Source organism: Orbicella faveolata, unplaced genomic scaffold (genome assembly GCF_042242905.1).
Source record: "Orbicella faveolata isolate gen_17 unplaced genomic scaffold, um_ofav_v1 contig_34, whole genome shotgun sequence".
NCBI lineage: Eukaryota > Metazoa > Cnidaria > Anthozoa > Scleractinia > Merulinidae > Orbicella > Orbicella faveolata.
Window position 1 is genome coordinate 32,111,917 of NW_028301563.1, and position 25,584 is coordinate 32,137,500.

At 38.6% G+C, this 25,584-nt stretch overlaps 1 protein-coding gene and 1 long non-coding RNA gene across 3 annotated transcripts; both read right to left on the reverse strand.

Moving 5' to 3' along the window:
- Positions 1-573: 573 nt before the first annotated feature.
- Positions 574-22,819, reverse strand: LOC149105792 (uncharacterized). Of its 2 annotated transcripts, none has more exons than XM_089271248.1 (12): positions 21,890-22,819; positions 19,926-20,296; positions 16,444-17,185; positions 15,940-16,036; positions 15,105-15,354; positions 13,284-14,087; positions 10,564-11,797; positions 9,188-9,292; positions 8,446-8,702; positions 7,430-7,697; positions 6,402-6,660; positions 574-5,647 (listed from the first exon to the last, which is right to left on the reverse strand). In XM_089271248.1, exons 1-11 carry the CDS (start codon positions 22,803-22,805, stop codon positions 6,638-6,640), a joined length of 5,067 nt encoding a protein of 1,688 aa, XP_089127374.1. In that variant the 5' UTR covers positions 22,806-22,819; the 3' UTR covers positions 574-5,647; positions 6,402-6,637. The 2 variants fall into 2 exon arrangements, with proteins under 2 accessions (XP_089127374.1, XP_089127373.1); XM_089271247.1 differs by having other exon boundaries at positions 574-5,655.
- LOC149105793 (uncharacterized) lies at positions 574-23,587 on the reverse strand. Its single transcript, XR_016201394.1, has 3 exons — positions 23,440-23,587; positions 22,826-22,856; positions 574-3,516 (listed from the first exon to the last, which is right to left on the reverse strand). It is a non-coding gene; the product is annotated as an uncharacterized LOC149105793 (long non-coding RNA).
- Between the last annotated feature and the right edge of the window lie 1,997 nt (positions 23,588-25,584).

The window sequence follows — 25,584 nt, forward strand, 5'->3', positions numbered from 1 at the left end:
GCACTGGTTGCTGGATTTCGGAGAAGCTGCTTTAGAAAGATGGTTTCCAATCAGTGCTCTCCTCCCTTGTTTTGGGTAAAAAAAGGACAAATAACAAAAGGAAGAGCAAAGCAAAGAGTCTCTCTGGCTTTTCCATAAACAGTGTAACACGGTTGGTCGTCAGTGTGGACCCAACTTCCTTAATATAAGTAAGTCAACCATATGAGGGCCTCTTCATATGAGCCTGGTCAACTGGGCTAGCTCGGTTTCAGAGATCTCGCCATTCTTCTAGTCGTAAAAATTTCGACGTGTTCATACGACAAGCCGGGCTGGCCAGGGTTTGAAATTTTTACAAAGAAAAGAGCAGCGAGGCAAGATTTCAAAAACCGAGCCAGCTCTGTTGACCAGGCTCATATGAAGAGACCCTGAAACAACTGGGGAGGTCAAAAGCTACCATGGCCCACCTTCTGTAGGATCCCTGGGGAGGGGAGAACAAATTATCGCTTTGTTACATACTCCCTATTCTTTGTGGTGCCAATATCTCGGGCACTCCATATTCACACGAATGGCTCGCTTTACCATTGACAACCCAGAACAGAAGAAACTGGTTTAATTAATACCCCCTTTAAATACAATCTTTTACAATAATATATCTCGTTTATTATACACTTTGCTGTAATATTGATGACTCTCAGAATAAGCAGTCTTTGGAAACGTATACCTACAAAAAATAACCATCAGTATAAAATAACAAACAGATAAAGCTCATCTCCAAAAATTCATTACTTACATTGTAACAATGGCGAAGTGTATTTCTCTGAGTGAAAGGGATTTTTCACACTTACTAAAGTCTGCTCTAAAAAAATAAATTCATTTTCATTGTTTGTGCAACGGAGAGGCCTATTATTTACTATGTAGCAAAGTTCTCAGGTCAATGCAACATTTCAGTAAATATTTAGCTCCGCACTAGTACATTATACCTAATTTGCAACCTAACAAATGATTAATACATGTAGACGAGGGTCTCAATGGGTGGGTGGGGTAGTGGTAGCTTTGACGGTTGACGGTTATTAAGAGGAAATTTCTTCTTTGGGTTTAACTTAATATTAACTCTTGTTCTTCATAACTAATACGTAAGGTGTTTTGGAGGTCATCTTGGAATTTCATTGAAGGAGTAAAGTGAAATTTTGCCAATATACTGCAAGACCTCTAAAAAGAAACCCATAGAAAATAGGCGCACTGATTAGTCCAAAATCGTGTATCTATAACTTGATAAAAACACAGAACCAGCATGAGCTGTTGCCAATGAATGGTGGCGCGAGCAAAGAGAATTTACATTTTGATCATCAAAGTAAACGACTTGTTTTCTTCACTTTGCCGTCGCAGAATCTTCTCAAAGAAATAGAAAACATGTTTCTGTTTCTATCGTGTTTTAGTAGAATTCTACTAGTATACTAATGCAAATGCTGCAGTCTGATTGGCTGAGCTACTCGTATACTATCAGCCATTAGAATGCAGTAGCTGTCGGTCGTCCACGAAATGCGACGTTTTTCCGAAGTTTTGGAAGAAAGTTTAGATGTAAATGGATTATAAAGTTCCTGAGAAGACTAAAAGGACATAAACGGATTCTTGACTTAAAAAAACTTGAAATTATGGAAAAACCGGTGCGCGCGCGTAAACAACTGCGAAATTACCAAAGACAATTCAATACGTGCGATTATATTAAGGCGTAAAGCTATATAATGCGTCGAAAAATATTTGGAAACCATTATTTGCGTTACTTTAAGTTAGAATTCTACTAAACATGCTAAAACAATTAGATTATTCGCTCTCGATTTCTATCAGGTGATAGTTGATTCAGCCTTCGGCCTCATCAACTATCACCTGATAGAAATCTCGAGCTCATAATCTATTTGTTAAAAATGAAGAGAAATTTTGCAAATATACTCAGAGACCTCTAGAAAATAGCCAATAGAAATTACGCGCACTGATTGGTTAAAAATCGTGTCTCGATAAAAACACAGAACTAGCACGAGCTGTTGACGTAATCATTACGTCATTAATGGTAACTCTCTTTTCTCTCGCCATCCGATGGCGAGAGAAAAGAGAATTTACATTTTGATGATCAAAGTAACCGAGTTGCTTTCTTTTTTTCGCCGCCGCGGAATTTTCTAAAAGAAGTAGACAACATGTCCTGCGTGTTTCCATCGTGTTATAGAAACACTCGTGATAGTTTGAGAGAATTCATAAAACCTCTGGAAACAGGCGCCTGTCGACTCGTGTTTCTATTTAACAATTAGATGATTCTCACTGTCGAGGGCGCAGCCCGAGTCAACTACGAAACAGAAATAGAGAGCGTTTAATCTAGTATATATCTACTAGTCGTTCAAAACTTCATCTAAATCAGGTCTCCAGATGCTTAGATAACGCAAAGAAGCGGTCGTCATTTTGTTAACAACTGATACTGCTACGCTACTCTCTGCCTACAACAGAATAGATAGTGAGTAGAGTAGCTAATCAGAGAACGGCATTCGTGATAGAACACTAGTAGATTGATAGCAAAACTCGACAAAAACAAGGTACATATTTTCTATTTCTTAAATAATATACAACTTATAGAAATACATTATGAATGAAACAAGATCAATTTCTTTTCCAGCGGTGGCTATCGATCAAATGCTGTTTGAAAGCTCCGATGCGCTTGGTCCTCAAAAAACGAAAAGACCATTCTGTCAGCTTAAAAACTAGTTTACAAGTTTGAAGATTCTTTGAGAGCCAGAAGTCCGCGATGAGCCAATAAAATAGTGAGATTTGAAATACCTTGAAACCATTTGACGGTTAACATTGAACTGCCTCTTTTCGGACGGTTTACAGCAAAAATTGCAGTTTTTTGACGGTTTTCGGTTAAATTTTGGGCTGTTTGACGGCTGACGGTTAACCCCATTAAGACCCTCATAGATAGGGCTCCATTTTGAGCAAGTTTATTTGTTAAAGTAAATATCTTTATGTACAATCTTCTAATCCAAATCTCAGAATGAGTATCCGTTTATTATTTGCTATTCTAAATCTAATATTGAGTATTCTTTGTTATTATTTACGATTCAAAGGAAACTTTTCTAGGAAAGTCATGGGGGGGGTAAAAAAACAACTGATCCCTCACAAAAGAAATTTGAATTATACAAGGAATTCTCTTTCCTAGCCTGCGAACAGGCTCATGTTTGAGGAACACACGTGCAGGCAGCAAAGTTTAACCTCGTTCCCACGGTCCCCCTCTCTCACTCTTGGGAGGAGGACAGAGAGACCCTGGGAACAACAGAGATCAGAGATCAAGGCAGGCTGACTTCCTTTAGGCACCAGACTCCTCGCTCGCTGACTCGCACTTCGCCGCTCACGCGTGTGACTCAAAGGTGAGCCGGCTCACAGGCTATCTCTTTCCTGAAGATGAAAACCAATGCAGAGACTTCTGAGAGGGACTGGAGGCTAGCTGGTGCTCTTGAATTTACCCAGGCCACAGCACCGACTTCCAACATTTATTTGCTGAAATGAAAACACAATTTTGCTGTGTGAGTAATGCAACAGAACTACACGGGAAATATATCACATTAAAGCAAATAAGAAAATATTTTCATTCTTCAAACCATATTATTGTCTTACTTAATATCCCAAATTTCTTAGGACGAAATCCTGTTGTAAATTAAGGTTGCCATTTGATCTTTAATTAATTTTGTCACAACGAGGAGAGTAAATCCAGAATCATCAGATAAAAAATGACAAAAACTCAAAAGATTTTCATGTTAATGCTGCACCAGGGAAAGAACCCTGTAAGAGAGCTGACTCGTCTCCAGTCTTCTTCATACAACACCTGGCAAGGCGCAAGGGAAAAAGTGCGAGGGGAGCAAGGGGTACCCATCTCACCTTGCGGTTCCATCTCGCACTGTGCCGCGCACTGTAGGAAGTTGTATGAAGACGAATGGGGACGAGTCAGGTAAGAGAGCGCCCACTGAAAGCTGTATTTCTGACTCGATAGCAAAACAAACCAGCACTGGCTGTTGACCTAACAATCTAGTAGAATTTCTTCCTCTGGAATTAAGTTTGTGTATTTCTACATGTGTATCAGAACAAATCAAGATCTTGGTAGCAGAGGGTTGTCAATAGTAACTGTTCCTGAAGCTGTTACTGACCTGACTGAATTGGAGGAAATTGACTTGTCAGATAATTATCTGGAAGAATTACCAACAAGTATTAACAAGCTGAAAAATCTGAAAACGCTGAGATTAGACGAGAACCAGTTGAGAGAACTTCCTCGAGCCATTGCTGAGTTGAGTAACCTGACCGTGCTTAGTGTGAGTAACAACCAGTTGTCTGTTCTACCTTCAAGGAACTGAGGGGACTGTGCTTGAGTAGTAAACAGCTGACTAAATTGCCTAATGAGATTGATGAACTGAAGAAGCTGGGATGGCTGGATGTGAGAATGGAGACTGGAGACTGGACTTGAGTAATAACCAGTTGACTTCATTGCCTGATGAGATTGGTGAACTGAATGGAAGGAGCTGGTATGGCTGAATGTGAGTAACAATGAGCTGACAGTTTTATCATCACACAAAACATCTCAATAAACTCCGGGTACAGTTGTGGGGTGATAACCAGTTGACTACATTCCCTGATGAGATTGGTGAACTGAATGGAAGTACCTGGTATGGCTGAACGTGAGTAACAATGAGCTGACAGTTTTATCATCACACATAAAACATCTCAATAAACTCTGGGTACTGTGGTGGGGTAATAACCAGTTGACTACATTGCCTGATGAGATTAGTGAACTGAAGTTACAATTGTTATTGGAGACGGCGTTTTAGATCTTAGTAGCCGAGGGTTGTCAAAAGTTCCTGAAGCTGTGTCTGACCTGACTGAATTGGAGGAACTTGACTTGCCAGATAATTATCTGGAAGAATTACCAACAAGTATTAACAAGCTGAAAAATCTCTTACGGCTGACATCAGAGGTGAACCAGTTGAGAGAACTTCCTCAAGCCATTGCTGAGTTGAGTAACCTGACCGTGATTAGCGCGAGTAACAACCAGTTGTCTGTTCTACCTTCAAGGAACTGAGGGGACTGTACTTGAGTAGTAACCAGTTGACTATGTTGCCTGATGATGTTGGTGAACTGAAGGAGCTGGTAGGTAGTGTTATATGATGGGAGTAAAAAGAAGCTGACAGTTTTATCATCACACATAAAACATCTCAGTAAATCTCAAATAGTCCTGAATAATGAACTTGAGTGGTAACCAGTTGACTACACTGCCTGATGAGATTGGTGAACTGAAGGAGCTGGAATGGCTGGATTTGAGAATGGAGAATAGAGAACGGACTTGAGTAATAACAAGTTGACTAAATTGCCTGATGAGATTGGTGAACTGAAGGAGCTGGAAAGGCTGAATGTGAGAATGGATTACTGGAGACTGGACTTAAGTAATAGCCAGTGGAGACTGGTAAATTGAATGAGACCATAGTATTGGATGTGGGTAAAATCACGCTGACAGTTTTATCATCACACATAAAACATCTCAATAAACTCTGGGTACTGTTGTTGAGCGATAACCAGTTGACTACATTGCCTGATAATATTGGTGAACTGAAGGAGCTGGAAATGCTGCTTGTAACTGGAAATCCTGTAACACTGGAAGAAATGAAAAAGGGTGTGAAAATACAGAAGAGGATTTGAAGCCAGGCCTGGCACAAAACAGTATGTGTGTAGACCTGTACCTCTTAGGGATTCTTTTCAAAATTTCTGATGAGCATCCCTGTCTTTTTTTATGGGAGTCACACTCCTCCCCAGGTCTCACACCAAAACAGTGGCACAAGAAAAGAGAATTTACATTTAGATTAACAAAATAAATGAGGGACTATCTTTTCTTTTTATTGCTTTTTAATGCTGGAAATAGAAAAAAATCATCCGTGTTTCTATTGAGCTATAGAAAACTCATGAAAGACTGAAAGAACTCAAAAAGCACTTTCCTAATCTTTCACTTGTGTTTTTAATCAACAATTAGATTATGAGCTTGAGATTTCAATTGCATGATACTTGACAAGAGCATAGTCTGAGTGAACTAACACCCAAAGAAATCAAGAGCAAACAATCTAATAATTGTTTTAGTATAAATCTACTAGTTGTTGAAAAATCTATCTAAATCCTTTTCACAGACACCTTGAAAATGCCAAGAAGCAGCTGGCATTTTGTCAACAAGCGCACACTGCCATGCTACTCACTATCAACTGAATAGATAGTGAGTAGTATAGCCAGTCAGAGAACAGCATTTGCGATAGAACACTCGTGTACTCAATAAAAACACAGAATTTTTTGTTCAATGTTTGTTGAGGTCTTGCATGTCATAAAATTAAAAAAAAAATCATAAAACAACTTACATTTTGTTAGCACCAATGCTTGCAAGTATGAAGTTCTTGTGTTACCTTGTGATGTTGCCACTAAACAGAACACTCATGTTCACCAGCAATTCATTGAACAATCTTTCCTTTGGCTTATTACTATGAAATCTATTTACTACCAATCTTTGTAGTTCTACTGTCCTGCAATTCTTTGATGGTTTTTAAATTGAAGTTTGAAGCTAAGTCACAAGTTGCTTTATTGTCAAAATTTGATTCTAATCAGACTTGCTCTGCAAACCTGCAAAGAGAATAAAAACAAAACTGAATAATCAGAAAGTAGTAGCAGCTATTGAATTGTTGTTCAGGCCCACTTGACGGGAGGCATTAAAATTCATTCTACGACGATGAGAGTGCAGGTAACCTCCCTTGAGCAGTTTGGTGAGAATCATAGAAAATAAGAAAAACCTGATGATTGATAACATTATGCAACACAGAGGAGGATAAAAAGTCTACATCTTCCAAACTTATTTCAATCTACTCACAATGTTGTCAAAATCCCTGTTATAATAAAGACAGCATTATATCAATATTTTCTCTTGATCTTAGTTGCAAGATCTGATCAGCTGATAAGCCATGTAGGAATCAGAAAACTGTGTTTCAATGTTTACAAGCATTCAATCGTAATCATAAATTAGTGTTATATATGGCTTCGGCTTTATTTGTTGATTAAATTAATGATAATTCTCTTCAATAAAACAAGTAATTTACGTTCCTAGGAAACATACAAATTTGTTTATAATCACAATAAAATTATAAATCTTTAAAAAGGAGGAGCAGTTTACATACTCAGGAGAAATAGGTGAAATGATATACACGACAAACAGACTTAATGTGCACAGTGTGAAGTAGTAAGCTTGGCCTTGTATGAGTTGAAATGATATGCATTACCAACAAACTGTCTTATAACACAGTGTGATGTAGTAAGCTTTACCTTGTATGAGTTGAAATGATATACATTAATTACCAACAAACTGTCTTATAACACAGCATGTTGCATGAAGCCTCACCTTGTTTGGGTTGGAGGCTGACGTAGTGGACTTCATGAACATGGCCCAGCATAAGTGGGTTGGTGCTGCTCACGTGACCATCAGGCCTGATAGTAAGGTCACGGTGATTTGACTGACTGCTAATCACCTCAATGTATGTTTCATAGCTATTTGCAGTGGCATAGAGAATCACATGATCACCCCACGTGCCATCTTGCTCCATGTTCGTAAGATAATCAGCCCATGATCGATATCCATCAATGAAGTTAAACAGATCTGTTCCATCTGGCTGTAAGAAGAGAGAATAAAAAAACTAACTTTTAATGAGGTCAGTAAAGATGGATTCTATCAAGTGTGATGACAGAAATGTCCCTTTCTTAAGTAACTTGTATAATGGACAACCAATATAAATGATGAAATCATTTTCGCAGCCATTTAAAGACAACTACCGGTAATCAGATCTCTGAAGAAATTGAATTGAATTCCAGCTTGGCCTTGAGACAAGTAGCTCTACAATTTTGCTTGACCTGGCAAGTCTTAGTTTGCTCTTTTAATGATTTAATTGGCACACAACTTGCCTGATCCCTTGCCTAACAGTGAGACGGAAAAATTACTTGCCCAGAAGTAGAATCTACTTGTCCTGAATGACCGGATAGCACTTTTTTCGATCCCTGCTGATGTGCAGGTCCAGAATGTACAGTATATCCATACCTACACCAAAGAGGATTCTGAGGGGGTGGAGGGTCTCAACAGCCAAACGTTTAAATGGAAAGCATGAAGCTAAACTGGAAATTCCAGGGGGGGGGGGGTTGGTGGGGTGGGGGGTTACAAACCAAATAACCATCCTTGCAGAGGAATGGATATTTTCTGGAACCACACAATCCTAGCATATGGTAATGCAAAATTTTCTCCCATCTTAACGGATTCCAAGTCTAATTGCTGGAGTCTGGTGATGTGGAACACATTTTCCCAAGCCACATGTGAAGATTATTTTAACCAGAACATGTATGATGAAAAAAAAAAAATACTAAACTTACCAGTTTTGGGTTCTTTCTGAGGTACTGCACTATGGATTGTCTTAATTCTGCGTGTGAGATCTTGATTCCTTTCACAAGGTTCAGTTGTTCAGACAATGCATAAAACATGCAGTTCCCTGACCCTTCATTGTCAGAAATCACAAAGCCTCTGTCTGATGCAATCTTCTCCAACTCTGCTGATAGGTCAGTATTACTGTTGACCTTGCTTACATGGCGTTGCATTTGCTGAAGATTCATGAACATTTGCCCAGGCAGATCTAAAAAGAAAAAAATATATAAATTAAGGTTATTGCATAGGGGTTACTCAAAGGAACCTTCGGAAGGGAAAGTGACATCTGTTTCTTCAAATCCTATTTGAGACCAAAATATTTCATTTTTAAAACTCTTAGTTTCCATTAACTGAGTTGGAAAATGGCAGTGTGTTAAGTATCACATCCACAGCCCCATGGAAAAAGATTAATAAATTCTTGTAAATAAGTTTTTAGGATTTCCATATAAAAAGAACTATACCTAATTCCAACCTTGTGTCAATAATTGTTGATAAAATATTATTTTACTGTAGAGCAACATGACAAAATCTTACCAACTTTCAAACCAAAACTGCAGAAAAATCAAACCCTTTGGCTCCCACACACCCATATAGCTCATTTCTGGGAGTAACGCCTCCCCCTGTTCCATTCAATGTTGACAATGTTATTCCAGAAAATATTGCTACATCCTAATATTGTTGCTACATGCTTACCTGGGGGCAGTGGAGATTTACTTGTGATCTGTCCCACTACAGACTCTGCTGAATCACTACTCTGACTTGTGGAATATGCTTCATGACTTACAGGTTTTTCCGAAGCTATGACAAAGAATTAATCAAATTAATCCATCTGTCCCCACACCCCACCAGCTTCTCTACATGCTTCCCTTTTATAGCAAGACAAGGCAACTCTGCTTTAACCCCTAACAGCTCCACCCTAATTTTTGAGTACGTCTGCATCAACCCGACTGGAAAGTACAATTTCTTTCATCAAAACACTTGATAAAAAACTAAAAAGCTTCTTAAGGGAAAGTAAAGAGCACACTTAAACTCAGTCCCCCAACTTTTCAGAAGGACACCTTTCTGTACAGAGAAATGCCCTTATATCTTATCTTTGCTCGAACCCTCACCCTAGACAAAAATTGAACAAGAAATCAAAAGTAGGTAAGCAATCTACAGTTACTGTTCATAACTGTAGCACAAAATGTATGTAAGTGCTTGCATGTTGTAAGGAGTCCATGCACTAGCCAACAGATTTTATAGTAATGTTTTCTGTACATCAAGCATGGAGCATCTTTCCCTTTAAGCGATCTTTGACAGTTTTGGCATCTCATAAGACATGAAGTGATAAAGTCAGTTATGGTCATATGTAATAGACCCTTTGCAGCTAAGCCATCACGTGACCTATTTTTCATAAAATTATGGGCTATAACTTAACAAATGCCAGAAATGGAAAAACAATGTCGAAAATATCAAAATGGACAAGTTTGAGGCCCCCATCATTAAAGAAGGAGATTTTATGACGGTCCGAATTTTTAAAAGAATAACATTGAAGATTTGTATGGAAAAAGTTGCTGGAGAGCAAGGCCTTGCTCTCCAGCAACATTTTACATACAAATCCTCTAAATTTTCCGAAAATTCAAACTGTCGTGTAAACTTACTCTTTAATTCCAGAGGCCTCAAACTTGGCCATTTTGGTATTTTCAATGTGCTCTTTCCATTTCTGGCATTCTTTAAGTTATAGCCCATAATATAAAAATTTTCTAGGAAAAATTTGGTCACGTGACCCCAGCTGCAAAGGGCCTATTGGGGGTTGCATAACTTAATTTCGTGAAGCAAGTCACTGACTTTGTTCGGTGCTAGCAAGAGTTCTTCATGACCATAAAACTGTGCTCTGGTTGACCATCAACCGTAACAAGTTTAACAGAGGTGAATTACAATAATGTTCATAGCCAATTAAGAAGTTCAGATGATGACTGCATCCACTTGATAGAGGTGACTGCTTAGTGGAGGGCTGTTTAACAGAAGGACGCTTAACAGAGGGCTGCTTAATAGAGTAATTATTGATCATAAAAATATAAAAACCTTACCATGAACCAAACTCGACATCTTTTCAACAAGGGCTTCGCACTGTTTCTTCCAACTGAACTTCTCTTCATAGGATGCCCGTAGTCTTTGAATCTCTTGCAGTCGCTCTGCTCTGTCTTTCAGACGTACAGCTCTAATTGCCTTGGCCCACTCTGTAGGGTCAGCAGAATCCACCACAAATGGCTTGCCTAGTGGTAGAGTGCGCAGCGTATCTCCAAATCCCGAGTTTCCACTCACAAGAATGGGAAGACCAGCAGACAAGGCTTCCAGTGCAGTTAATCCAAATCCCTCTGTCCTGGACGGCATGATAACAAGGTCAACTTCACAAAACAACTCTTTCATTCTTTCATTGCTTTGTATGAATGTCCGGACAAACAACTGATTTCTAGAGATTCCACTTTGCAGCAAATTTTCAGCGACTTCCTCCTGTTTCCCTTCAGGTGCCCCAACAAACACCAGAAAATAAGAACTGTCTTTCAGTTCAACTACTGCTCTAGCAGAAATGTCGTATCCCTTAAGACTGAAGTCTTCAGGATCACCACGGCCAAAGGTCAACACCTTAAATTTGGCACCCTCGTTTGTTGCTTGTCTGATGTCTGAAAATTCACTGAACGTGCCAGGAGTCAGTTGAATGACATCTTGGTGTTTCTCGCAAGAGCGCAGATAAGAAGAGTATGCTGCCTGCAACTTGGGTCCAACTGCTACAACCGCATCTGCCAATTTACACAAGTCTACTTCGGTTCTGTTCTTCTCTTCACCTTTGGAAATGGCCTTTGGATAGTTTTTGTACATTCCTAGTTCTTCAGGAGCAGTATGCACTACTTGCACCCACTTACAACCGTACGACTCTCTGATGACCTGGGCTTGTTTACCAAGCTTCCCTCCATGACCCACTATGATGTCAATGGCAAGGTCTCTTGGTGGGAAACTCAACCAGTCAAGGGGGTCATCATAGCCTGGACGTCTCTCTGCTTCTCTAATGTACACTTTGTGGCTTTCAGCAGTCCTCTTCCCTTCTTCAGAACAGGAATATTGTGGGACTAAGAGGGTGACATTTACTTGCTCGTCTTGGGCCAATTCTGTGGCAAGCTGTCTGTTTATGGTTGACAAGCCTCCCTTAGATGATTCCCACTCACTGGCCAACAGAGTAACATCCAATGCTGTATCAGATTTCCCTTGATTGTCTTTTGCAGGTGCATCTTGTGTAGTAGGAACTCTGGTAGAAGGACTCAAATCCTACAAGAGAACCACACCTACAATTAAAGCTGGCCTCCAGATCAAGTAGTCCGGGTTTGAGATTTGTCAGGGTCACTATGTTGTGTTCATGGGAGACACACTTTGCTCTCACAGTGTCTCTCTCCACCCCAGTGTATGAATGTGTACTATACTGAGTATAGCAAATTTTAGGCGTTGGGTAACCCTGCACTGAACTAGCATCCTCCAAGGGGAGGTAAAAATACACCTACTGCTTAATGCTACAGGAAATTAGATGAACTCTACCAGTATGGGACTTTTAGCCTGATGAGGACTTTTTACAATAAAAGACACAAAAGGTTTACAACCAATTAGCAAATAACTTTCTGTAGCGTCTTAATGATTATCTTCAACATGAAACAGTCAATTTTAATCTTTTGCGATTTTTATAAGTAACTGATCTTAATCAAATCATTTCTCCAGAGGTATAATTTAACCTCCGCAATGAAATGTGAAAAGTGATCTAATCAACATGACACCAGTGTGGGACAAAGAAAAAAGAAAAAATCTGACTCAGATTTTTACTTTGTCCTGTGCTCGTGTCCTGTTGATTAGTTCACTTTTCACATATATAGGTAAGGTAGGTAGGTTAAGTCTGTATATGAGTCAAGTGGCCCATCAGGCTGGAGCTTATCCCGGTTTCTGTAGCATGAAGCGACTAGGAGTATTTCTACTCCCCCCTGGATGGGATGCTAGTCCATCGCAGGGTTACCCCCAGCATTAAGTTCACCGGTACCCATTTATACACCTGGGTAGAGAGAGGCACTGTGAGAGTAAAGTCTTACCCAAGTACACAACACAATGTCCCTGGCCAGGGTTCAAACCCGGGCTGCTCAATCCAGAGACAAGCACATTAACCATGAGGCCACTGCACCTTCCTTTCACATCTATAGCATTGCAGTAAAGACCGGCAGGCAAAATAAATGCTCTGGGGGAGGATGGAGTAGAAAGAATTACTTGACAAAGGAGCAGAACTCAAGGAGGTCCAATGCCTCAGCCACTTAACATTTTTCTCAGAAAAGCTGATACTTTCGGATTCCCTCCATACAACAATTCGTACCTCAGGAGTTGCTGGTGCCCCTTTGACATACTACAGTAGACAAAGGAAAGGTTACCCAAACCCTTTGGACTACACTGGTAGAATTTCCACAGTATCTTGTGTAGGATCCTAAATGAGTTTTCACAGGATCTCTTTTCATTCTCCAGCATCTTAACTAAAACACCATTCCTAGTTATCATCCTAACAAATCCTTCAAGATCTCACAGGATCCTGTGATGATTTAAGCCATTTTATTCTTGAACTTCTGAAATCACTACCTCCTTTCAGACACAGCTCGCCTGTATGGTGCTTTAAAGGAATTCCAACACCAACAGCCCCCCACCCCCACCCCCCAAACACAGGTGAAACACAGATCTCTTCTCATTAAGTAGATTTTCATTAAATATATAGATTACATAAATCACATACCTGGTTAGTTTTTTTCAACAACCATTTCTCCAGGCCACGGACAGGGTGTTCTTCATCCCAGGGCTTCCTAGTACAGATCAGTGGTTGATCCTCTTTCATTTTAAGGAGGTGGAAGCACTCCTCATCGACACATGACACTCTTCCATGGTTTGAACACTCTTGACCAGCCCCATCTCTCCCTTGATGACAGTATGGGCAGGCTACACACAACTCATACTGCAGTCCGCTCAGGTATGGCAGCTCCTGTGACAAGGTTTGCAAAGTTCTCTCCACAAACTCCTGAACTAGTGTAGGTAGTTCTTCCGACTTGTCTGCTGACACCTGATGACTTTGTGTTCTTTGCCTTAAGATGATCTTAATGAAACTCTTCTTGCAAATGAGAATGAAATTATGGACTTGCTTCCCAATAAAGAAACAAGCTCCATTTTGGTACAGCATGGGGTGCTCCATGGGCCAAGTCTTCTTACAACACCAACGAATGGTTTGCGACACCAGCTGTGAGAACAGACCATGAGGGACAAAGCCATGCACAAAGTGGAGATACAAAGGACAAGGATCAGTGTGGGATGGCTCTATTTGACAAAAGTCATCAGGTGATGGTTCAAGTTGAGCTGGTACAAAGTATTTTACATCACTTGGGGAGGGTGAGAACTTGGCAATCAAACCAAACTGCTCCATCATGTTCAAGATGTCATCTTTGATAACACCTTGTTGAATAAACTTGGAAAAGACATGATCGACGTGTTCCATGCAGAGGATGCCGTTTTTCCTCAGTTCATCCCAGTACTTGGCATGTACAGGATCCTAAGAAAAGTCATCATAATGACAATTATAAGTACATGCATAATGCTACCTGGCTACTTTAGCCACACACGAGGCTAAAGACTATATTGACAATGGCAAAAACTGTAAGTACACTTATCAGTCTCTCAAATAGGGAATGCTTTTATGTCAAAACTACATGTAACAGTTACTTATTAAAACCGAGATTCTGGAACATACGTTCATTTTAAACATATACTGAGAGATGTTTCTTCATGTAGTACTGACATTCCTAGCATATGATAAGTTCACTGAGTGGTCCCAACGTAGATATAACAATACAAAGTAATGTGACAAAATATTTAAATCACCTCCACTCAAACATGTTGCATTTAAGCCAACATGGCACCTGCATTCTTAACACACCCCCAAGACATTAAAACGAGTTTTTGCAAAAGCATTAGCCTTTGTTATTCATAACCAATACTCCTTTTGTAATGCATTGTTATGGCCAACAAAGCAGGACTCCAGCTCAAAAAAATCCGTAATTTAAGCTCAAACAAGCTCAAACAAATGCATGATTCCACGCTAAGCAAAATTCAAATCAAAACACAGAAAATTAACAAGCACAGTTGGAAAATACAGCTTTGTATCTCTTCCTCTGAAATAAGGTGTCCTGGTGTTGACAAGATGGCAAAAAAATTTCAACACTATTGCATCAAACTATCCCTAGTTAGCCCAAAAATTTGAACCTGTTCACCCCTATACAATTTGAAAATATTTATATTTGATATTTAGTTTTCCTAACTTGGTAGTTAATCAATTAATTTACAAGTATCTAATAGGCACTGCATCATGTAGAATGATATCATTTTCTACAGGGGCCAAATTAATAGAAAGATGAACAAATACATGTTTGTGTATATACTGTAGTGTACATATTGTAACTTAATGTTTTTCAGCTATACAAATATTAAAAAAGTGACAACAACCTCTTGAGGAAAAGATCAGGTAAAGGTTAAACACTGAAATTTCTAACATTGAAATTATTTTACCTACCATTTCATCGAAGTGTGGAATAGTTATCAGCTGCTTCAATAGTTCAATCAGCCACTGAGCCTTCAGAACAACTGTACTGCGATGCTTGATAATCATACCAAGGCCATGGTAGAAACTGATCATGCCAGCAAACTCATCTTCATCTTCTATAAAGCAGTACTTTTTGGCATAGCTTTGGAGTTGCACCAGATTTATGTGAAAAATCTGTTTGGCAATCAAGGCTTCAATCACCTTTTCAAACAGAAACCATCTAAAAGAGATCAGAGAAAATGAATCACATTACATGACAAGCCATTATTTGTACTATTTACCTTGAAGATCGCCATAGTATCCACAAATGAACAAGTTTTGATTAATGGAGGATAACTACTTCAAATCCTTGCCATATAATATTAATGTTCTGATGGCTTTCATTTCAAATTGCAACTAAAATGAGAGTGCAAGAACTATAAAAGCAGATTTGTCAAGATCACACATTTGTATTCAAACAACACACATGTGTATCCCTACCTGTGCACACGACAGTTCTTAAAATTTGATTTGCTAGTTTACGAAAGCCATCAAAATGTTGTCACAAACAGAGGTTTCATTAAGGCTGGGCATCCAGCAAATTAACTAAGCTGTGACAATTATATTTGTCCACCAAATAGAAATTGCATTGCAGATAAGGGATGAATTAATTTTCTTTTGTTTTATTCCCCAAAGCCTCAGAGCTAAGTTAAAATTTTAATTATAGATTGAAATTGGCCTATTTCTTCTCCTCCAATGTCAGTGCAACAATACCTTGCTGATTTAAAAATACTCAAAAAAAAGACTATAAGTATTTATTATTTACCTGACTGGTATCTCCTCCCCCATATATGGCTCCTGTCTCAACACCTCCATGATTTTGTTCCGCAGTTCTTGAATGTCATCTGTCTTCCCCTCTTGCTCTAAAAATAAACAACACACATTTTGATACTGATCCTGTGTTTACATATAACTGAGATATCCTTACAGTGTGCATGTAGGTACCTTGTAAATAGGTTCAAATCTGGTGTCATGAACAAGTAGTAAATTTATGAGAGCAAGCAACAGTGGCAAGCCAGAAAGAGAGTCTGCTCTGATCTCTGTGGATATTCATTTCTACCCTTAGCCGAGCACCATATTGGTAAGAACCCAAGAATTGCATTTCTTGAGGTCATTAGTTAACTGCTGCCCCCGTGCTGGTCTTCAATTGGATCGCAGGCTCAAGCCAGGTTTACTTATTGTAATCAGGAGTTCCGCTCTTAGGCTTGGCTATATCTATATATTAAATAATTAAACAGTTTTACACAGCAAGACATTAGTACTTTAATACCTGTTTGATGTTTTCGTTTCTTTCCACCCTTCCTGATAACTTTCTTTATCCTATTCCAGATCAGTGAGCTTGTGTTATCAATGCTGAACAATGGTGGGACCACATGTTTCCCATATTCCTTACCAGAAATCCTCTTCTGTATTTCTGATTTCATCTCTGCAATGTCTTGAGGAGATTGTTTGTCAGCATGTGTGCCTACAATGAGTACCGGAGGTCGCATATAGGGCAGCCTACTTTCAGCATCAATATCTGGTTCTCCTTTCACTCGTGAAATACTGTGAATTGTAGCAAGCCAGGATAGCAAATTCTCCAGATTTGTTTCTCTGTTTGGGTTTTTCAGAGGAATGTCACAAGTACCTTGTCTAACACACGGCTGAGCTTGCGCAAGTAATGGCTTGTTGAGATTGTGCACTAAAATATACAGTGCACGTGATGATAAGAAAAGTGGGTGAGAGGCATAGTACAGGTGCTGTCCAGCAAAATCCCACACATCCAAACTGGTAACAGATTCTTCTTTAGTGATATCACTTTCAACATGTTCACCTCTAACATACTCCAGGAACTGATGAACATACTTTGTGACATCATCCGCAGGTGAAGTGGTGTTGATCATTACCTCAGGTTCATTCAGCTCAATTTTACTTCCACATTCAGGGAAATGTTCACCATTATGGGACTGCTTTGACATCGCTTTTACTTCTCTTGATGGTGAGGAAATTTTAGAGTCTACAATCTCCTCAACCTAGAATAGATTATCAAACAAAAGAGTGATTAATGACTTAATAATTAAAAGTCACAGGTACTCAGAAATAGACCCCGACTGACAGTTCCACATCTTCCACACACCATGCATACAGATTGAAATTTCCTCTGAATTAAATGCTCCATCATAACAAATATTTAATTATAGTTATCTTGCTCTAAGACAGGCAAGCATTAGCTATCTAACTGAGAGAGGTGATCTGATATAATAGCCCAAAGAAAGTAAAATGAAAGTTAAATATACATTGTGTAGTTCCAGAAAATATCCATACCCCCCCAAGGAAGGGATTTTTCCTATGACCCCCCTGCCCTCTGGATTTTCCAAAATTGGCTCACGAAATGGACCTCCCCTCCCCTCCCAAAATTCCATTTTTTGTCGCACACCCCCTGGAAATATTATCACTCCTTGTGGAAACCAAAAATAAGCTATTTTTTTTTAAAGTGCAAAATACTGAATTTTGATCCTTACCTTTTTTTCCTGAAAAATTTGGTGGATATTGTGACCAACACATCGCCAGAAGGTACATCGCCTGCCTCAAACAAGCATATCGCAGAAATTGCGACATGAAAATTACAGATTTCATACTGTCAATTCTGCTTCATAAATATTTTAACAAAACAGCAGTTACTAAAAAAGTTAATTTCCAAGACCATTGAGAGAGAAATGCTGAAAAAGAAACGCTTTACACTGCACCAGTTTAAAGCACAACAATCAAAACAACATAATTTTCAGTGCATGTTTTGTATCAAATTTCGGCGGATCAAATTGTTGTAAGTATATATCTGAAAGATTCAATTTTATTTGGAAGCTAGAAAATCAGAACTTTCCTGACCTTCAATAAAGATCTTACTGGTTTTAACGTTTCCAATGGGTTAAGTTTTCTTGCCGTTCTTATGTAATGTCCCTCGCAGCTGCACTGTTATTTGGGTTGTCACGTAGCAGTGCCAAATATTTTTCTTACGCAGTCCTTTGCTCTTGATCTTGCTCTACGAGTTGCGTGAGCAACAAGAAAAATAATTCTTCAATTTGCCAGGCAAGTACACCACAGTATTGTCACAGTGAACATTCATAACTCTGGCAGTGAATTCCAGCATATGGTTGCCACAGGTTTTTATCGTGGGTACTGTAAAACACGCTTTGTTCGGTGTAAACACAACATGTATATTAAATAATTTTATTAGCAATGGCTAGCTATTTGAGACCACGAGATAAACAATGCTTTGCTCTGCTTTATGTTTTCAAATATCAGTCCTGCATTGGGATTAAAAGAATTCAGATCATATTAGTGATATATTTTTGCTTTATTAATAAATAGTACATGACATTCAGAAGAGAGCAACTTTGTTTGCTACACATCCGAGGTGCCATCCATGAGTGATTACAACAACAGACTGCGCCAAAAATACCTTCCAGTTTTAACGAATAATGAAGTGAAAGCTTTTGCTGTAAACCCTTTCTTTTCTGTAATGTTGGAAGATGACTACAACTGCCTATAAGAAGAGTAAAAAGAATGCATTTTCGACTTTTTTGTAGCCGTGTAAAATGTAATTCAATCTTTTTCGCGACAATTGGCGTCGCGTCGACTGGCGGTGAAAATTTGACATGTTGCCAATTTCGAAATTTGCATAATTTCACTTTGCCAGCATTTATTTCTGATGGCGTTTCTTGATGGCATTAGCCTGTGGTAAACCACCTTGTACTCCACCTTCTCTGAAAACCTGCTTGAACCTTGAAAATCTTTATAAAACATTTTTTTTTCTCAGTCAAAGTTTTGTCGAAAATGACGTTGCAAGCACCATGTCTGCGTTTGAAAACATTTCAGCCTTACACACTACATGGAATGTAAACAAACTTGTGTGAATGGATTTATGTTACTCACTACCATTCATGATTTCCCTTAAATTACATTTACTTGGGCTTAAATGTAAATATTATGATTTCTGTGTGATTCAAAATGGGTGTCGAATGATTTTTTTCCCTTGTCTTCGGCTTTTATGCGGAAATATTGAAGCAGCAAGTCATTTATTTATCTAATTTCTGCTGATTTATATCGCACGCGGCTCACTGAAAAATATATTTGCCTCCTGAAATATAATTGCTACTGTACTGTTTTCCTCGTTCAAGAATCATTGTTAACGAGATAAGAGGTCTGTTATCTACCGATTCCGAATTTCGGCAAATTCAATGTTGATGCACTCTTCCATTTCAAACGTTACTTTTCACGCTTGCGACAACAGCTTAAAAATGAGACGAAATCTTCCAGCTGAAACGATACAGATAGTAGTGACAGAAGTACCTGGTCAAGTGCGACAGACATATTTTCAATTAGTCACGATTAACTCATCTACTTTCCACAACATACGCTTTGATCACCAGCCACTACTCGGGAAAATGATGGGACTCTAGCGGTGACAGAATATCCAGCCTAACCTGACCACAAAAATTTACATTTTGCACTTTAAATTAGCAAGATTTATTTTCTGCGTTCGCAACTCGAGAAGCAAAATGCAAACGAAACTTTACGTACAACTGTATGAAAATTGAGACCAGTCTGGAAAAAAATTCATTAAGACAACCCCCTCCCCCCTCCAGAAATTCCTGGGCCTTTGACCCCCATGACCCCCCTGAATTTCCAATCCCTTCCGTGGGGGGGGGGGGGGGGAATGGATATTTTCTGGAACTACACGTTGTACCTCTAAACATTTAACTTTATTCAAACCTTATGCCTTCTGGGATCATTTCTTTCAGCCCTAAATTCTTTTCCTTCACACAGTTTCTCAACCACTATCCTTGATATATCTTTAGAACACTCTAGCAATCCTGCTTTGTTCTCATGGGTGGAATGCCAGTTCTTAACTTGTTCAACTTCTATTTCACATGTTGAAGCCTGTACTTCAATTCCCTCAGTACTCTGTTGTTTAGGGTCAAATGGCAGGCCTAAGAGACTCTTCTTTAGACTGGTTTTACCAGCACGATCCTGACCAATTAGTAATATGCGGCCACGGTAAACATTCACAAAGCCATCTCTTAGAGCCTTTTCGTAAGCCAGTTGTGCTCTTCGTCCTTCTGCTTTTTGTTCAAATACACGATCTAATATAAAAATTCAAGAAAAATATTCTTTAATTGTCAATTAATAAGATTATAATTAAAGTGTAGTTTATAATTCTTATATAAAGCTTCATACATGAAAGATAAATGTAACCTGTATAATAATATACATGAAAAAATTACTCAATTCTGATTGGCTGAGAGCAGTGCAGTTCAAGTGTAACACCAGTGCAAAAAGTGTAACATCAGTGCAAATTACACATCGTAATTCTGGATTGTGATTGGCTGAAAGGAAGTAGGAGATTTTCTAAGCTGATGATATCACATAAAATGATGACGAATATTTTGTCCAGAAACTTTGAAAACAGTTTTCTCGAATGAGAAAAAATGCCTTCAAGAAAGATCTACCGGCACTTCCTTCACACGAATTTTTTCATGTTTATGTTATTAATAAGTAATCATACAGTGTTTCTCGTTCAATTTGGAATTAATTGACAGTCGTGAGTTTGTCAAAAAGCTAAAATTGCACTCTCCGAAGCGGCTTGTGCAATTTCAGCTTTTTGAAAAACTCACTCATGCAAATTATTCCAAATTGAACTCCAAACCGTATGATTACCTATACTGACATGAATATGGTAAAAAATTAATACTTTTGTGCTAATAAAGAGGAAGGGAATTTCACACCTTGTAAAGATATTTTTAACCATTTTGCGCATGTGATATAAGCATTAATTTTTTTGTGTAAAAACTGCACTCATAAATGTCAGCTGCATTTCCAAGTTAAAAGTTCAAATTTTAAAAACACAAAAAAACTATGAAATCAGTAAAAGTATTTCCATTCTCTGCCAATTTAATTTTTTTTTTTACATTCCGTACAGTTCATAGTGAAATTATTAATATAAGATGCTCTTTTGGTTAGGGTTTGCCTTCAATTTCACTCAAAACTATTGAATCAAATACTGATAACCAAGCAATATTGGAGAAAGAAGTATTTGGGTAGTACAATTACCAAATTTAATTTCCACAACACCAAGAAATTTTCACACTCCTTGACAAAATTTTAACAAATGTTTTAAAACTCACGAACAGAAACGATGTAAATCATGCAGTTAAAATTAAACTTTCATCAATAACAATCTTAAATTAGCTATTATTTAATATAATTCTTCTCAGGCTAAAAGATACACTAAATGGCCAGCAGCACATTTGTAATTTCTAAGTTAAACTACATGTTCCAATATTTATTTCATTCACTACACTCCTAAATGGACAAACGGTCGAAACATCTTTGTATAAGAAGCTATAAACGTTGTTTTAACGTTCACATAGAGTCACTGTCAAACAAAACTTCGAAATAAGTATACTACACTCCTTGACAATTATTTTAAAAATGTTTCACTACTCATGAACAGTAACAAGGATGCCTATATCATGCAGTTGAAGTTAAACTTTCCACAATAACAATCTAAATAAGCTTCACAGATATATTAAATATACTTCTTCTAAAAGATACACTGAAAGGTCAGCAGCACATTTGTAATTATGTAATTTCTAAGTTAAACTACATGTTCCAATATTTATTTCATTCACAAGACATAAAATAAAATACAAATAATGAGCGTTTCACATCTTTACCTCTAACATCTTTAAACCACATCATCTTCTTCTGTAGCTTCACAACCTTTCTCATTTCTTCCAATGTTAGAGGATTACCAGCCACATACAGCACTATCAGCTCCTTCAGTTCACCAATCTCATCAGGCAATGTAGTCAACTGGTTATCACTCAAGTCCAGTACCCGGAGTTTACTGAGATGTTTTATGTGTGATGATAAAACTGTCAGCTTGTTGTTACTCACATACAGCCCTGCCAGCTCCTTCAGTTCACCAATCTCATCAGGCAATGTAGTCAACTGGTTATCACTCAAGTCCAGTACCCCGAGTTTACTGAGATGTTTTATGTGTGATGATAAAACTGTCAGCTTGTTGTTACTCACATACAGCCCTGCCAGCTCCTTCAGTTCACCAATCTCATCAGGCAATGTAGTCAACTGGTTATCACTCAAGAACAGTTCCCGGAGTTTACTGAGATGTTTTATGTGTGATGATAAAACTGTCAGCTTGTTGTTACTCACATACAGCACTGCCAGCTCCTTCAGTTCACCAATCTCATCAGGCAATGTAGTCAACTGGTTATCTCTCAAGTCCAGTATCCAGAGATTCTTGAGATGTTTAATGTTTGAAGGTAGAAAAGACAACTGGTTGCTCATCACACTAAGCCAGGTCAGGTTACTCAACTCACAAATACTGTGAGGAAGTTCTCTCACCTGGTTCCCGCGTAATCTCAGCCGTTCAAGATTTTTCAGCCTGTTAAGACTTGTTGGTAATTCTTTCAGATAATTATTTGACAAGTCAAGTTCCTTCAATTCAGTCAGGTCAGACACAGCTTCAGGAACTTTTGACAACCCTTTATCACTCAGACATAAACAGCTTTCTTCCCTCTTGTTTGTAAAAATCTTCTTCCTCAGCTCCTCTGCTGACATTTTCTCCATTTGTATACAGTGATACTTACAATGGTTTGGATGCTTTCTTCTGATAAGTATCTGAAAACACATGAAAACAAAAATTACAATCAATTCACGAAGCTTCCAGTAATTTTACATACGGGAGGAATCTGATAGAAATCACATAACAATTAGGCTAGGCAATTTGAGTTTATTAGCTGTCATATTTTGGCTAAACGATATAAAATTAGCAAGAATATCAGTATTAATATTAACACAGCCTGCAAGAAGCTGTTATTGAATACAATGATTAAATTTTGAGGACATTTTCAATACAAACGCCTTAGCTTATCGTCAGTTCCATGGAGCGATCGCTCTGCGTTCGTCCAACTCCGTTCAAAATCTTTATAGCTTCAACTTTAACAAGCTACCTCTTAGTTAACTTAACTTCCACTTGTGCTTTATAAGTACCGCTCGCTGTTTCACTGCTTTTATGCCATAAATAAGGTGACAAACTTCACTTCAAAGTTTCTGTTTCAAGGAATTCAAGCCGAACTTGATCTCACTACAAGAATTCAGCTTAAATTGCTCATTTACACGCACCAGGCGTACACAAGCTTAAACTAAAAGCTGGCTGAAAACAATTCACGTTAATTGAGCATCTGTACATTAAACTTCTTACCTTGGACTGCAACAACAGAAAAGAACCGACTCCTTTCGATGTAACTGTGTAGAAGTACTTTCTCTTTCAAGACAGCTCCGAAACAACTCCCTAAATAGCTCAAGATCTTTGGCTTCTCAAATGAGCCAATCATAACCAGGTGAGAAAGGGTGTGGAGCGGGAAAGGGAGAAGGAAGGGAGAGGATGAGGAGGAAGTGGAGGAAGTGAACGAAGTGGACCAAAGTGGTTCAAAGCTAGGCCTTGGCCGATTGTGCTCCTAAAAGTGGCATATTATACTACTAGCAATGATCGAAATTTTGCCAAATTATGCCAAAATTATGCCAGAATTCCCAAATTATGCTTCTGATTTCCGAAATTATGCTCACAAAAGGACGTAGATTCTGCACATAGAGGCCCCCAAATGCGCAATAACGACACCAAATTATGATGTTTTGCAAATAAACTGTTGTTGTAAATTTATTTGTGTTTTATGGCAGTTTGTCTCGGCTCGGCCATTAGCTGTCCAAATGCTCGCATCTCTGAACCGTTTTTAAAATGCCTTCAACGACACACATTGCAAGAACATACTACCTAAATTTAATTTATTTCTGTAGAAAATACACCATATTTACTAAATTTTATGAATTTATGCTCCAAAAAGTGCTAAAATTTGCTAATTATGCCGTGGCAGTGCTCGTTTAAAAATGTCTGCTTTTTTGCTGCAATTACGCCAAAAATTACGCTAGCACAATCCGCCAAGGCCTATTCAAATCACGACTCACGGCTGACCACGAGAAAAAAAAAATTCACTGAAGGGGTAAAGTAATAGGTTTTTTTGTATCGAATATACCCTTTTACGGACAGACTATCAGAAAACCTCGCATGATTTTTTTTCTTTTTTTTTTTTTTGGCCTTTTGACTGTGCAAGATTTTTTTTTCCAACTGCAACCCTTTGCACGAATTTTTTTTAATCTGCTTTCTACCATATTCGCCTGCGCGTGGCGCATTTGCTCTGGGCCTCTATGCGATGATTTTCGCTTGGTGGGACGGTCCAGAGAAAGCACTCCAAAGCGTTGACGTTGATGCCTGCGCCAAGGCCTTTGAGGGATTCTTTGCAACTGAACGCTTGCTCTGACACAGTTCTCCATACAGCAGCCGTTCGAGCAGTCGGCTGTCTGGCATTCAGACAACATGGCCAGCCCATTTCCCCTGTGCTTTCTGTAAGAGGTTGTGTGCACAGGATGCTGGTCCGTTACAGGACCTCCGTGTCTAGAATTTTATCTAGCCACCTGATGTGGAGAAGTCTAAGAAGACAGCTCAAGCCGGGAAAGTTGTTAAGCTCTTTGTAGTTTGCCCCCCAAATTTAGTACAAAGGTTTAATGAGAGGGGTGAATAGGTTTTCGGATCGACGGAGTTGGCCTTAAAAAGCGCATGGATTGTGGATTTTTGCGGTAACTTGAGCGGATTCGTAGCCTGCGAACGCAGACGTATTTCCGGCTGTCGGACAGCCCCTCGGGTCGGTAGTGCCCTCCGCTCCAAAATGTCAGTCCAAAAAGAAGACTGACTTATTTAAATTTGAGAAATAATCAAAATGTATGAGTTGTGATTAGTTGAGATAGAAGAGTTGACAAAAGTATGAGACTCAAAACAAACACAATGGTTTTATATAAATGGGATCCAGTCACAGAACACTGGAAAATTTATCGCACCTTGGCTGAGTTATAATTAACTGGTTTGATACCAAAATGCAATCCTTCTTCTCCATGAATTTATTTTCTTTGGGTTTCTCTTTCCAATAATTTTTTCCTGCCATTTTCCCTTGCTCTAATTTTCTCTGGGTTTTTCCGTACTCCCTAACCCCGACACCATCACTTTTCTAATGATCCGTCCCTTATACGAATATTCAACACTGTAATATTATTGTGATTATAATCTTATTCCTTTACACAATTCAACTCGCTAATGATGACATTTGTCCAAACCTACTGAAAACCGACAACTTCAACAGATTTATTCCAGTATTGCCATTTCTATGCACGGTTTTAACCGATTCGTAATAAACAGAATAAATAACAAGCAACCTAATATTAGCGTTCAGGAATTTACCAAATATAATTCAGCTCAAATTCAACTCGCATTCAGTAAGGCCCTCAATAAAAGACTGAC

What these genes read in the sequence shown, in the direction of transcription:
- LOC149105792 (XM_089271248.1), bottom strand. Translation starts at nt 22,805, where the DNA reads ATGGAGAAAATGTCAGCAGAGGAGCTGAGGAAGAAGATTTTTACAAAC. An exon ending in GAAACGAAAACATCAAACAG is followed by an intron (nt 16,037 to 16,443) that starts GTATTAAAGTAC and finishes GTTTATTTTTAG; the next exon opens with AGCAAGAGGGGAAGACAGAT. An exon ending in CAGCCTCCAACCCAAACAAG is followed by an intron (nt 6,661 to 7,429) that starts GTGAGGCTTCAT and finishes TTCTCTTTGCAG; the next exon opens with GTTTGCAGAGCAAGTCTGAT.